Genomic DNA, 14,532 nt, shown 5'->3' on the forward strand with positions numbered 1-14,532 from the left:
AAAAAAAAAAGACATCACCGACCACGTCTCGACAACATCGCCTCGCGAGCATAAATGCACACGTGATCCATTATGTGTGTTGGGAGATGCGCATGGCCATTTGAATGTTGGGCTGCTCCAGTTTAAAAGGCGTCAGCCCCAACTCACCGAGCTGGCCGCAGAGTTCGCAGGGTCTCGGCTGATTGGGCTTGAACTCCTCGCGGATGATGGTGAAGTTGGGTTCGTGTGTAGCCAGTCCCAGCATAATCAGGTCGGCTGCGCAGAACGAGACAGTGCCATTGAGCAACGAGGCTCAACTGCGGACAATCACTCGCTAAACTCACAATTTTACAGTGATGGCAGTTATAGGGACTTCCCTGCTGCATGTGAGAGGTCAGCATTGTGCTAGGCAGAAAACTCCTAGTTCACCTCGAGAGACGGTGAACGAGATATCTACGCACCAGTTCTCATCCAGCCAGACTAGATCACCTCTCGGTCAAGGGACCCGCGAGCACGCACTGGCAGGGGCACTCAGCGTTAGGCCTGGTCTATACGTTGACTCTACGCCGACGGCCAACTTTGGAAGTGGAGGGGGAGGGTGGAAAGTACCGAGCGTAGACAATTGGTGGCTGGCTGGTGCAGCAAAGGGGATAAGCAAACACCACAGGCTATATCCCTAGCATGCGGGACCACCCGATTCAAAGGGAAAATCCATAAATAATGATCAGTCGTTGCCGGCACTGTTGCAGGGCAGACACCTGTCTCGAGATCTTCGTAAAACAAAAGGATGTCTCATCACGTTGTTTCTTCTCTGGATTTTTGTGCGAGCATGCAGGGAGGCCACGCAAAACTAGGGCACCTTCCCAAGGTTTCTTTTTATCTTGCGACTTCACACCTTATGTGTGTAAGTCAAAATTTTACGTTGGGACTCACACATTCACTCCACAACTAATAAAGCTCTAAACAAACTGAGTTTCCTTAAACGAGTCTTAAAATTTGCATCTCCTGCCACTAAATTACTAGCCTACAAAACTTTAATACGTCCTATGCTCGAGTACGCCAACGTCGTCTGGTTTCCCCACACAGTCTCCGGCATCAATAAGATAGAAAGAGTTTAGAGAATGGCCGCGAGGTTTATTTGCAATAAGTATAATAGGCACGTTTCTCCCTCTGAACTTTGCAGGCAACTGGGTCTCTCCTCTTTAGAAAAAAGAGCAAAAACAGCTAGACTTAAATTTCTATACGAATTAGCCAACGATCATTTCAACCTACCAAAAGAAAATTATCTTATCCATACAAGCAAACGATTAACACGGTACAACCATGGCAAGCTTTACGAGGAAGACGTCGCTCATAATAACTGCTTTAAATTCTCTTTTTTTCCCCGAACCATTAACGAATGGAACCACCTGCCTCAAAACGTTGTTCATTGCTCTTCTATTGAAATCTTCCTCGATTACGTAGATGCCCACTTTTCATCATAAACTAATATTTTATGCTGTTTTTAAAAGTGCAGTGTATCTATTGTATTGAAGTTGTTTACTAATTTTTCATTCGCGACTTCTATATTTGCTTTGAATATTTACCTGCAAATTGTGTGTTGAATATTATTTTTCTGCTTGTAATGTCTCAAACTGTACCACCCTACAACAACCCCGAATGGGGTTAGTAGTATTGGAAATAAATAAATAAAAAATATAAACTTCTCCCAACACAGGCCCTCACTCGATTACGGACACAAAAACATACACACAGCATTGAACTCACAATCACAACTCTTTGTATTTTGTCTTTGTATCCTTTTAAATATCGTCTAAGGTCATCACAACAGACCTGGTTACAGTAGACATTTGGATTTAACATACCAATTTCTGAAGTTCGGTTGGTTTTCCTCTATGCACCATTGACTCAACTTCATATCTGCATACAACTTACTCCTTTTACAACAGACTGAAATCTTGATCAAAATCAAGGTCTGTTATAACAAACTTAGACTGTATTGTTAAAACAATTTAGTGAGCTTTTTTTTTTGTTGCTTGTATAACTTTTTCCTATGGATCACGAGATATTTTTTATGAGTCTCCTTTTTCCATTTTTCTTTCATTTTTTTTAAAATTATTTTTGCGTTTTGCTGTTTACGCTGTTGGAGGTTCCGTCCAGGCGTGCGTGTAAGCGCGGCAGTGTTTGCGGTCTCCGCCAACTACGCTCTACTCTATTTATCAACTCTTGGATGCTCTATTTGCTAAGCTCTCGTTTGTCGCAACCTTCGGCATTAGCGGAGACGCCAGGATATTTCAACTCGAGCCTAATTGAAGATATTTTTGTATATCAAATTAATATTCTTGATATATCAAATTATTTTACGATCCCCTTTGAGTTTGATATATCCGGGTTTGACCGTACGTGTGTTCCGGCCAATGGCTATCCAGGGAGCCGTTTCGCTGGGACTTTCACGTTTTTCACGGTTACAGCGGCTAGAGACCCCGCCGGGTTTTGGGAATTTCTTTTGCGGTCTTTCGCAGTTGCAGACGCCGCCGGCTCCTGGGAATTTCTTTCGCGGTTTCTTTTGGGGTTACAGTTGCCGTCGACTCCACTCCATGGGACAGTTAAAGCTTTCGCATTAAGAAGACAAAACTGAAAAACATTTTTTTAGCTTTGTCAATTTTGTTTATTTTTTAAGAGAGCTAAGAAATTGACAAAGTCCCTCTATTTTGTCAATTTGATGAAGGAACGGTATGCCGCGGGGATATCTCTCCTCTGCACTCCCTCCAACCAATGGGGGGCTCACAAAATTACCTTTAGGGTGATGTTAATTTGATGCAACGACACTGGCCTCCCATACACATTTGCAAGTACGGCCTCTGGGCGTCGCCATCTTGCTCGCTTGGGGTACACTTGGGCGCTGCCATAGTCCGATAATCAAATTAGTTTGGTGCCCCATCGGCAAGATGGCGGTGCCCAGAGACCGTACTTGCAAATGTGTATATAAGTAATTTCTGAGCTGGCACACGCGAGCAGACGATTCTGAAGAAAATGTGCTGAAAGTACAAATATTCTAGCACAGAACCTTTAATAAATTTAAAATGCATAGTAATAAGAGCTGAAAATACACAGGGAAGTTCCGGAGCTCCTGATACACCAATTCCCTGCGTTGGACCCCTGGATTTGGTCAGACTTCCTTTGATTTTCACAGCAGATATGCAACTGTGCAGCAAATATATCAACAAGTAGAGTCTTAGAAACCAAATTATAAAATTTTGTGCAACTTTTTCCGTATTTGGGGGGCTGTCAGAGGTGTCTTGGAATTCAAGCAATTATGAAGATTTCTCCCCACGCTATTGGCTTACCCAAGATTGCACGAGTCTGAATAGATGCAACAATGCAGAAACAACAGGTACAAGTGTACCGCCAGAACAGGCAACAAGAACACGACATGCTGCACTCACCGTCCGCTCCACAAAGACAGTGGTGGGTGTTTGGGTCGTGCTTTGGGTTCGCTGAAAAAGGCATACAAAAAGAAACCATTAGTCAAAAGAAAAAACAATGTTGAGACCCTCTTGCAAAGGGCAATCCTTGCCTACAAAGGCAGACAAACATTTTAGGTACAGGAGGTTTCGGTTAATTGAGTAAACTCGGATGTATGAATTCAAACAGGTACTACATGTCCATCCGTTCGTCCACGCATTTCCCGCCAAATTTAGTGGGTGATTCAAGGTAGCGTAAACACTGGTTCGGTTACCCCGCTAAATTTAGCCCCTCATCTCTCTATCCCTTACAGTGAACAACACCGTCTCTCGGTGACCCCGGTAGCGTTATTCACGATGGCAAACGATGAGCTTGTGAACCGTGTAAGCCGCCCATGAAACCGCCATATCAGAAAGTTAAATCTCTGCCTCGGTCCGAAAGCAAAGATTTTGGCCTCAAATAACTTCTTCCCAAAGTTGTAAAACGTCACTTTGTCGTCTCTGATGACTATCGTAAACAACGACCCTAGCAAAGAGAAAGTTTGGAGTATTCACGGCCCGCTTAGGGACAATCTAGACGGCATCGACCCCTAATGCGGCATCGGGACGTATGGACACGCCGCCGCAACGTCGTCCGTGCAGCCATCCATTCAGCGAGCCGCACAGTGTTGCTCACGTGCGCTCCGATGAACCTCGCTACAACCTCATGTTCCACAATCACGCTGAAATTTGAGTACCTAGAAAGTTCAAACAATTGAGATCTCGCCCCGTATGAGGCCATCGCCGCAAGAGTTCAATCGGCACGCTCCGCAAAATTAGGCCCCAACTTTGTGTTTGACAAGGCTAGCGACCCTGGTCAATAGCAACATTTCTCAAACGTTTAGCTGTCATGGACCCCCGACACTCGAAGGCCGTTCGGGGACCCACCATGCATTCTGCATCAAAGGTCTCGTGCGATGGCTAGGAGAGCTTTTGTTTTAAGGGTAGCTTTCCTATTTGGCGCAATCCTCCGTGAATTCTTACGAAGACCCCTGGGAGTTTGCAAGTTTGAGAACCGCAGTTCCATAAGGGGTGTTGGCAGCAGGGTGCCCGTCACTGACCCCTCTGCCTGCGGATGAAGTCCATGATCTTGTGCTCCCCCTCCCCTGGCACGTTGGCGTCCGACAGGATGACCTCGATGTTCTTCCAGCCGGGGTCGTTGTTCATCCGGTCGTGCACATAGTAGTGCAGGCACTTGGCCAGCCGGGCCATGAATGGAGTGCCCTGCACAGGGACGCCAAAACCCCGATTCAGCATGGGACGCTGGGCTTAGCACTTTGCTTCTTGTTTTAATGGGACATGCTCCACACAAAAGCTTCTAACACAGAATGTGTTTTGCGAGCCTAATTCTGTGAGGAAATGGTCACGAAGAACCATCACAAAATATCATCACAAAGAGCCATCACAAAGAACCGCCACGAATGATTACCACAAAGAACCGTCGCAAAGTACCATCACGAAGAACTGTCACAAAGAACTGCGACATCTATCATGTGACATGACGTCATGTGACGTCACAAACACAAAGCATGTCTCGCCTCATTCACAACATATTCTGTGCTCCCCAGTCTTTGTCGGCACGATCAAGCTAGTGTAACTATCCTTTCTTTTAATATACATAATGGCTGAACTATACTGTTTCTGTTTTGAGTTTGGACTCTGTCAGTTTGGTCGGTTACGGCAAAGCATATCTCCCAAATTTCTCGTAACTACAACTCACAACAAAATGACAACAATTGACTTTAAGCACATGTGGCATGCACGTCAAGGTACCTCTGGCGGGCTTGTACGCCTTCAGTACTCGTGAAATAAGCACAAGTGACAGCGAGCCTACCACAAATACTTTCACGTGTTTGCTGCACATGCTCGAGGCTGGGCGGTATTGGTCGTCGTCTGTTGCTCAAGTGGGACCAGGGCTTAAGTATAACTTTCTGCTCCTCTTGAGGTGGTTTCGTATGTGAACATCAATTCTTTTCATTAAAAACTTTAGAGAATCTGGACCATAACAATATTAAAAACCGGTCAGCACTTTTTATACTATCCGACTACCATTGAACGTCAAGTGCCATGTCAATAAAATGTAATCTCTCATTACTAGGCATGAGCAAATAGAGGATTTCGGGTCGGAATCGAATTCGAAGCGAATAGTGATTTTGGCCGAATAATTTTGAATCGAATAGTTCGAATAGGACAAGCAACAAATATCACAAGATATGTTTAAACTATAGTCTTATATTTGCCTTTATTTGGTATTAGAAGTACTGTAATTGTTAATTTCAAGCGTATTGAGTTCAGGAGCACGAAATGGTCGGAAGCTTGCGCCACCTGGCTGGAAATCCAAGCCAGAGTAAGTCAAACCCGTTTATTTCAAACTCGGAAAAAAAGGTCTACTAGTTCAATATAGCTGGTAATTCAATATAAAAGTTTTATTGAATTTGACTCTCAAAAATCCACTCTCCTGAAATATTACACAATGAAGTATGTAGTCTTGCATCTTCTGCTGTTTTTCCTTCATTGCATCCACAATAACGATATTTTTGTACGCTATCGACGGACTCCAAAATGCAAAATGCCGAGGCCGCTGCCTTCTATATTCCCAATTAGCGCCGAACTATGCCGAGAGCACGGAGTACGTCCGAGCAGGAGCACCTTCTCCTGCAGAGTGCCGTTTTGCTCTGCAAGCTGGCTTTCCCTTAAGACAGGTGGGTGCGTTGGGGGAAGCCAGGGAATTCACCATTATGGTGAATTCCCCTCGCTGATCTCGAGCACTCCAAAAGCGCTCCATTTGGAGCGTGCATATTCCGCTCGCAGATCTGGCTCGAGTTGGTCATCTTCCGCTCGTAGATCTCTGGCAGCGCCCGCTCCACGGAGCGCCCCAAACCCCGCCGAACTTGCTCTGCAGGATTCCACATATCTCTTTGGAAGTTGACAGAGCTGCTCACGTGATTTCCGTCTAAATCGGCAGTGCAGATGCGCGGCGAGGTTGGAGAGGTTCGCGGGCCGGGCGGCGGCTTTGGCCGGTCGGGCCACAGTCAGATCGTTGAGTTGGATCTGTTCGGGGGTGTCGGTTGTTTACGTGGGATTGCGACGGCTCGAATGTTTCTACCTCGCATACATCAGGGATAGAAAGCCGGGACTGTGGAGCGTGGTAAATCGTAGGCGCTGACATCTGTGATCGTGAGAGGAAGAACAAGAAAAAAAACAACAGAAAAGCCAGAGGCAGACGCAAGGTTAGGCCGGTTCATTCTGCAGCCAATGCTTGTTTACCTTTTTACACTGCATACCGCTGGCGTTTCCCGAGAAATAAAGCAACAAGTGATTAGGCAACGATCGTGAGAGTGATGGTTGGTTACCTCTGTGTTTATTAAAGTCATACCAGAAATCTGAACTCCACCCCTGGCAATCGCTGTCCGTGCCCCGCCGCTTCGAGGCGGCCGAAAGGGATGTGACGGTGCGAACGCGGACGTCTTTGTTATTTGTGACATAGGCGTCGTGGTACGTATAATTTCGCCCGGCGTGTGTCGCGTGTTATTTCTGCAGCCAAGCAGTGGCAGTCGTCACAGGTCGTCGGAAAGATCAGTCGGCTGAGGCATTGGTGCGCTTGTCAAGTTTGAGCAGCGGCCAATTTTGAACGGCAAGGGGGAAGCGATGGGGAGGGTGTGGGGGAGGTCGCTCCAAAAATGCAAGTTTATCTTCCCCTCGTTGATTTGGAGCGGGCCCCACGGAGCGGAATATCGCCTCCCTCGCGGATTTTGGAAAGCGCTCCGGATCTACGAGTGGAATTCACTATAACAAAGCAAGCTAACTTATTTTTTTTTTTTTTTTTTTTTTCGAGCGGTTGGGTTAATTGTTTGGAAGAAAAAATAATATTCACTTTTGCGGACAGAACAAGGAGAGGGAGCACGAAGCACTCTCTCTCCGCTCCCTCCGAAAAAGATTTTTTTTTTCTTTTCTTCCAAACAATCAATGCGACCGCCCCCCCCCCCCCCCCCCCCCTCCCCCGAGAGAGAGAAAAAAAAAAAAAAAAAAAAAAGCCAGCGTGCTTTGCAAGCGGGCTTTCCCCCAATGCGGCCACCCGCATTGGGGGAAAGCCAGCTTGCAGAGCAAAACGGCGCTCTTGGCAGTTCGATATATCGGTAGCGGCTGCTATTTTTGTTCGAAGCAACCATAGTTTTTGCTATATATTATCACTGTAACATTACTGAGCACAAAAATTGTTCGATATAAGGAATATTTTCATGCAATCGGGTTCGATATAGTCGGGTTTGACTGTATTTAGAAAGGCAGAATAATTCGATATTGTCGGATAATTTGATATTGTTGAATACTTAAATTCGATTCGAAGCGAATGCCGAACAGAACAGAATTCGATTGGATATTCGTAATAACCAAATATTCACCCATCTTTCCATATGGCACATTTTCTCTCGTCTAAGTCCATTTCATAAGTATATTACAGTAATTCAAATCTACAAGCACAACTAGTTAATGACCGCATCTGCATGTCTCACGTCTCGACCATAACTGCACAGTTGGCATAATCACGTGTGTGCCTACCCCTTTTTACGGTTCCTTCATCCCTAAAACTTCTTGCAATTGAAACCACTTTCCCCCTCCTACGGCAACAATCGAAGATTTTGATAGGTTTAAGGCTGCCCTAGTTTCTTGTTTTGAGCCTACCGCAATATCTCGTAAAAGGCACCTGTTCATAATGAAAAGAAATGGTGAAAAACATGATATGGGGGCTATATTTGGGGATGAGGCAGCAAAACTTTATAAAAATTTAATGATAAACACAAGGGGCAAGCTCTACAAACCATGTGACATGGGAACTGATACTGTAAATCACGGACATGGCAAACTAGCGTTTCACAACGCGATAAACAAGCGGGAATTCGCTAAGGACTCCTGTGTCATGGAAAAGGATACCACATATTGCGGATGCAGGAGATTCATGTTTCACAGTGCGATAAACACGTAGAAGCCAGCTAAACTCGCGTGCCACGGGAACCGATAACGCTTATGCCGATCGCGGACAAAAAAATGTGGAAACTCGCTACAAACTCGAGTGTCACACAAACTCGAGATATCGCAAACAAAAACGCGGGAGCCCGTTGCAAGCCCGCCTGTCACACATACCAGTTGATGTGCTTCCCGTCGGAAATCGCGTGACATCAGATGGGGATCGGGGAGTGGGCAATGTTTCAGAATTTTCATGTTACGGGTATTTAGCCCAACCGAACGAGCAATCTCTCAAGGGGTGGGCACCCTTCCGGGATTTTACGGTATACAGTGCAATCCACTTTTAACAATACCACGTATAACAATAAGCTTATAGAGTTTTTATATTAGAAACGATCAGTTTCCAGTCCACATATAAGGATTGTTGGTTATAACAATTGCATTTTTGGGTTTGCTCATTATCGTTGTAAGTTGATTGCACTGTATAACAGCTTTTGAATATGTTTCTTTCCAAATCCCCGTCCCCTCCGTACCACCGCGGCCTTGAAGGTAGAAAAAAATAAAATAAATAAATAATGTTTGATAAAGGTTACATTTATGAAAATTGCAAATGTGAAGGAGGTGCCTCACCAAGAGCCATAGAGCACATACACGCAATCGTCCGGCATCAGAGACCCAATATACGTGCCATCAATGAGAAAGCGCAACAACACCCTACGAGAGAAACCATCTGTCCATCCAATACCGCCTAGAAGACGAGGCCCGTGCATATAGCCGTCGTTAGTGGATCCCCGACACGCCAGAGTTCGACGAGAGTCGCCGCAAAGCATGTGTTTTGGTGATGCCACGCGTCTTCTAGCTGGTACCGGTCCATCTCTCTCTTCTCGGAGACGGCAGGGATCGGAGAGGGTAGGTGCAACTCACGGGGGTGATGCAGTTGCTGTCGAAGTGTTCGCTCTTGGGCTTTTCGGGTGGCAGCGGGATGCCCTTGTCCCTCAGCTCCGTCCGGATGCGGGACATCTCCTCCACCTTCTCTGCCGTCTCCTTGGACGCACGGAAGCGCCTGGAGCGCTGCTGGTTCATCTTGGCACGGGGCGCCTGCAAAAGACGGCACACTCTGCACAAACCTGGAGTCTCTTTAAACCCCACAAAACAGGTACAGCTCTGCTCCCATCCTTACTTCGCAGAAAGCTGGGCAAACCAACTATTTTATTTTATTATCTGTTTTCCCTTTTTTTTTCTCTTGTCAGAGTTCTTATTGGTTCATTATCTACAACCCAGCTTCACTTCCCGGGTAAGTTCCAGTGTGGTAGCATGAAAAGCTTGTATTTGCAATTTATTTCAAGTCAGCCAGACCCATCTGTAAGCAAATTTATTTTCGTGGGCTCTGCATCGAACAAATTTGGCAAAATATGGGTTCCGACAATATTTCGTGCTCGCAAGATTTTGCGATTGGGAATGGTACGCTGTGTATTCAGTACGCAAAGTGATGTGCTCTTGCAATCAATTTTTTGCGTCATTTTTTTTTTTTTTAAATTGCCAAGTTTGTGGAAATTAAGTTTCCAGGGTGTCTAGCACATTATTATTTTAAAATGCCCTGACTTTTCCAGGTCTTCCCTGACAATTTCAGGTGAAATTCCCTGATCATTCTAGAGGCGGGTAAATATATAAGACCATCACAGCACAAGGCATTGAACATTGAGCACTGTGAGGATCATTCTGCACGGGCTTAATCCAACTTGCATATTCTGAAATATTCGGGTTCGTCCAGTCCAGATTAAATGAGCACTTTCTTGCCGCCGACATCATCAGTGTAGGGGCCACTTCCGGACACACAATGAAAACACGACGCTCAACCACACACGTCAATAACCGAATGGCAGCTTGGCGGAATGGCCGCCAGATGCACACTTTCGGATACTTTTGGCTTAAAGCATGGATTGGATTGGAGTCTGCGACTTTCCCGTTTGTTACTAAATCTTGTAGCTCTAACTGGATCTAGCCTAGTGTCGTGCCCTCAATCCAATCCAATTCAAGGCTTGGACCGGATTTGTCGGCTGTTCGCTTTGCATCGGGTAGTTCACTCTACATCAGCTGAGCAGAGCCCGAGCTCTGCTCTAAGCAGAATTCATTGCCTACTTTTCTGCCCTCAAGTCCTTAAGTCTTTGCTCAGGGCACTCGATGGCATTTCCGGCTGGTTTTCCCCGACCTGGCTCGCTTTTTGACGATATCCCTGACAATTCCCCGATTTTTCCCGGTAACTACAATTTCCCTGACAATTCCCGGTTTTCCCAGTTGCTAGACATTTCGAGCTTCTTTTCCAAAAATTAAATCGACCCCCTCAGGCTCCCATTTCCTTTCCTCGACACCTGGCTGGAACATTCCAATCCAACCTAGGAACTTGCAGCAGTGTGTTCTGGCCTTGAAGTTCCCAAACATCCTGCATGCATAAGAGTCATTGCCACTCTTTGCATCCGGTCACTCTATCGCTATAAAGCTTAAGATATAATGCATCATGGCTGTGAGGCTTCTTGCATTGTAATTCCTTCTCTGGCGTTCTTATCGCCTCATGTCACAATCTCACTGGAGCAACAATAAGGTCCAACCCCAAACTGCATGCAGCTAGTGACTATTTGCCCCTATTTGTTCGGCAACAAACTCAGTGGTTCAAGCTGTCGGGTATCCCTGGTACACTTCTGGTCTGAATATATTTCCCAACACACACTTTCACCAGAGGGGCAAAAAAAAAAAAAAAAGATTGAGGTACACCCGAGCATTTCTCGTGGGTTGTGAATGCAAAAGCATGCAAGCCGTTCGTCCACTCCCCTTTTTGTCGCCGGTCAGCGCGTGGTGTGCTCCCCTGGGCACAGTGACCTTGGACGCTCCGTGCCCAGGGGAGCATTGGCACGCTGACGGGCATGCAGCGCCGCGGGGTGAGCGGTCGTGAAAACTGACGAGCGCAGCGGCCAGTGGGAGCACTGTCGACGTGCGCCAGCCAAAGGAACTGAAGGATCGGGGAAACTAGGTGCCGTTTTCGCGATTCAAACTAACAACGTCAGCTCGCTCCATGAGACCAGTTCATGCATTCGCATTAATAAGTCCAACAACGATACGAGCAACCGTTACCCCGAGGACGGCGAATAGATTTGATCTCAAAAATACTGCAAAACTTGCAGTCAGACTCAGCACCGCAAGTGTTTGATGGGCATAGCCCTGCCATTTGTGACGAAGTTAGCCCTGCCATTTGTGACAAAGCACATTCCGCCGTTTGCGACAGAGTTCACTCTGACACCTGCGACGAGGTTCGCTTTGCTGTTGGTGACGAAGTTCTCACCACGCCGTCGATGGCCATGTAGAGGAGCCTCCTGGGCCGCACCACGCTCATGATGCGGTCAATGTACTCAAAGATGTCCACCATCATCTCGTCCTCGTTCTTGGGTGCGGGCCTGCGACAGAGTATGCACGTCCGGTCAGTGCGGGGATCATGTGAAGAGAGGAGAAACAGAACCCTATTCATAGTGAAAAACAGCGCGACTGGGATGATGATTAAAAAGAAATACACGGGACAAGCAGGTTAGTACGAGTTTACTATGAACTCCTCCCAAGTCGCTCAACCGTCCATTTCAATAAAAAAACCTATTTCGCGTCACTATTTTGCAAACAAAAAGCGCCGAAAAAATACAGGGACACAGACGACGGGAAACAGGACAAGGCACACTCTCAACTGAAGTTTATTGAAAATTCGCACATTATATAGCCACAAAAACCTTGTTTACCCTACCTGCTCAGTCCGTGTTTCAAAAATTCCAACTCATTTGTAGATAAGGATAGGGACGTGTCACTTATACATTTCTCCTCTCGGTTCCTAATTTCAAATGCCTCGTGCAATTCTCGCGACACTTTATCTTTATACCTAGCCAAAATCTTAGTGTCATAAATCTACACGTGGCTATATTTGGGTCGTGACTTGCGAGAACAAACGTATTTACAAGTTTGTGCAAAGCCAATACACCCGAAATGTCGGAAAAGACAATTTGGAAAGTGCAAGGAGTAGCCGGATTGTACTTGTTCAATGATATATTATTCATAAAACAACTGGAAAGTAACAACAAAAGTAACGTTGTTACTTTCATCGTTACGTCAGAAAAAGTAATGGAACTACACTTACAAGTTACAATTTTAAAAAAAGTAACTCGATACAGTTAGAAGTCACCAAAAAAGTAACGAAGTTACAGTAACGCGTTACTACCCAAGACTGTGTGAAACTGCCAAGCGCCTCTTTCTGTAACAATGGCCCTAAAGGGAACTTCAAGCTTATGTGTTTTAGCAGTCAAAAATATGACGAGGTTCAATTTCTGGCTAGACCGGACGCTGTTTAGCAACCCCGATAGTTGCAATTTGCTGCATAAGTCCTATATTTCCCCTTTGACAAGGGTCCTGAGAGACTCCCTTGAAATCCTTGTCGATGACCTGGATTGCCTTCCCACCGTAAAGGGCGGACGGAGCAACGACGAATCCTCCTTCCTTATTAGCAGTTACCAGCTTGAGGTTGTGTTTCGAAAAGTAGGCGACAATGTTGCTGGTCTTGAAGCTTCTCGTTGACTGGCCAGCGGTGCGTTGGAGAATGTCCACGCCGTCGGCCACGCATCGTTGTTCGTGCTCAAACCACCAAACATCAAGTCTGCGTTGGACCACGGACCAAAGTTTAGCCAGGAACCGATATTGTGCCCCGTCACAAAGCTGTCCTTGGTGAGATGGATGGGTGGCTTGGCTGTGTCTGAGCACAAAGAATGACGCGTGGCCGAAGGCGTGGACCTTCTCCAGGATTTTTAAAAACTGGGCTGGCTTTCAACGTTGATTGCCTCCACTTCTTCAATATTACCATGTGCCCTAAAGCATCTAATTAAAAGAGTAATTATTGAATTTAAATTAATTAGTCATCTATTAGTTGCATTCTCTCTTGGACATAATGCCCGCCTGGCCATATAACTTCCTTGCACAGACCGCAATTGTGTAAGTCTCACGGCTTTTTTTAGAAAAATCTGTATTCAACAAAAATAAAACACCCTGATGTTGCCTTTTAATCTCATCTGAATTCATTATTGTTGCTGAGATGTCGGATATATATGTGACTGTATCACAGTTTTTTGTTTTGTTTTTAGTTTTCACACAACTAACATATACCAACATTTATAGTGTTTTTACCAGATTAATTTACTGTTTATATCCCCTTGTTGCTTTGACTTGTTTATTTAATTGCATAATGTTTTGCAGAACTGTTATTATGTAACTATCTTGGGCTGCTGAATGTTAGGGGAGGGGGGGGGGGGGGGCAGAGGCTGTCAGACACCACATCTTTATTTCTGTCCCTTATGAAACAAATAAAGAAAAAAAATTGGGTTTCCAGAATACTTGTTTTACTGGGTCCCCCAAGCCATTTGCTCAACCTTCCCTGTCCCAAAGTGCTAAGCATGTTTTACAGTTTAAGCACTACTTTAGCAGATCTGAGTCACCTATTGATGCATAGCCGGGCGTCGTGCACTCCATAGTATGTGCATTACTGTGTACATGGTCTGCAGGCTTGCGAGCTGCTTTACTGCATCACTCCAACCCAACACTCTGCCAAGCGTCCTTTATAGAACCGTCTTACGTTTCACCATGCACCAGTAGTCAACTAAAAGTTAGGATCCCCATTGCAGCGCACCTACTCTTAGTGCCTCCTTTCTGCCCACCAAACCTACGTCAATGGGAATCGCCTTCCCGCAGTCATAAAGCTCCTTCCCCTTACGAAAAGCGAGCGATCGCAGATTTAGAATTCGGAGCATCCAGTCTCGGTGGTGGAGCGGCTGAGCGACAACTCTAAGGGGCGCATTGACTTTAGCTGCACGTGCCTGGCACTCGCTGGCATTTTCGCCGCGCTCCTACCACCGTTACGCTGCTGTTCCTGCTGTCCTCTTCACCCCCACTGCCGACCAACGCCTCGCCAGCCCAGCGTACAAAACGAAAGGCCATCAAGCTGGACCAGCGCAGCATACATTAACCCCTTAAGTGCCACTTTTTTTTTCCTAAAGTAACCTAAAAGTGTCAT

General features: G+C 45.9%; 1 protein-coding gene across 1 annotated transcript in view; it reads right to left on the reverse strand.

Annotated features, from left to right (window-relative positions):
• LOC8041113 (5'-3' exoribonuclease 2) overlaps positions 1–14,532 on the reverse strand; it is a 74,751-nt gene that overhangs the window by 50,644 nt on the left and 9,575 nt on the right. The window contains 5 exon segments of the mRNA XM_040219653.3: positions 148–255; positions 3,426–3,476; positions 4,544–4,706; positions 9,369–9,542; positions 11,779–11,890. Of these exon segments, the coding sequence (XP_040075587.1) occupies positions 148–255; positions 3,426–3,476; positions 4,544–4,706; positions 9,369–9,542; positions 11,779–11,890 (608 nt within the window).

The sequence above is a fragment of the Ixodes scapularis genome, unplaced genomic scaffold (assembly GCF_016920785.2).
Source record: "Ixodes scapularis isolate PalLabHiFi unplaced genomic scaffold, ASM1692078v2 PGA_scaffold10__122_contigs__length_95168666, whole genome shotgun sequence".
NCBI lineage: Eukaryota > Metazoa > Arthropoda > Arachnida > Ixodida > Ixodidae > Ixodes > Ixodes scapularis.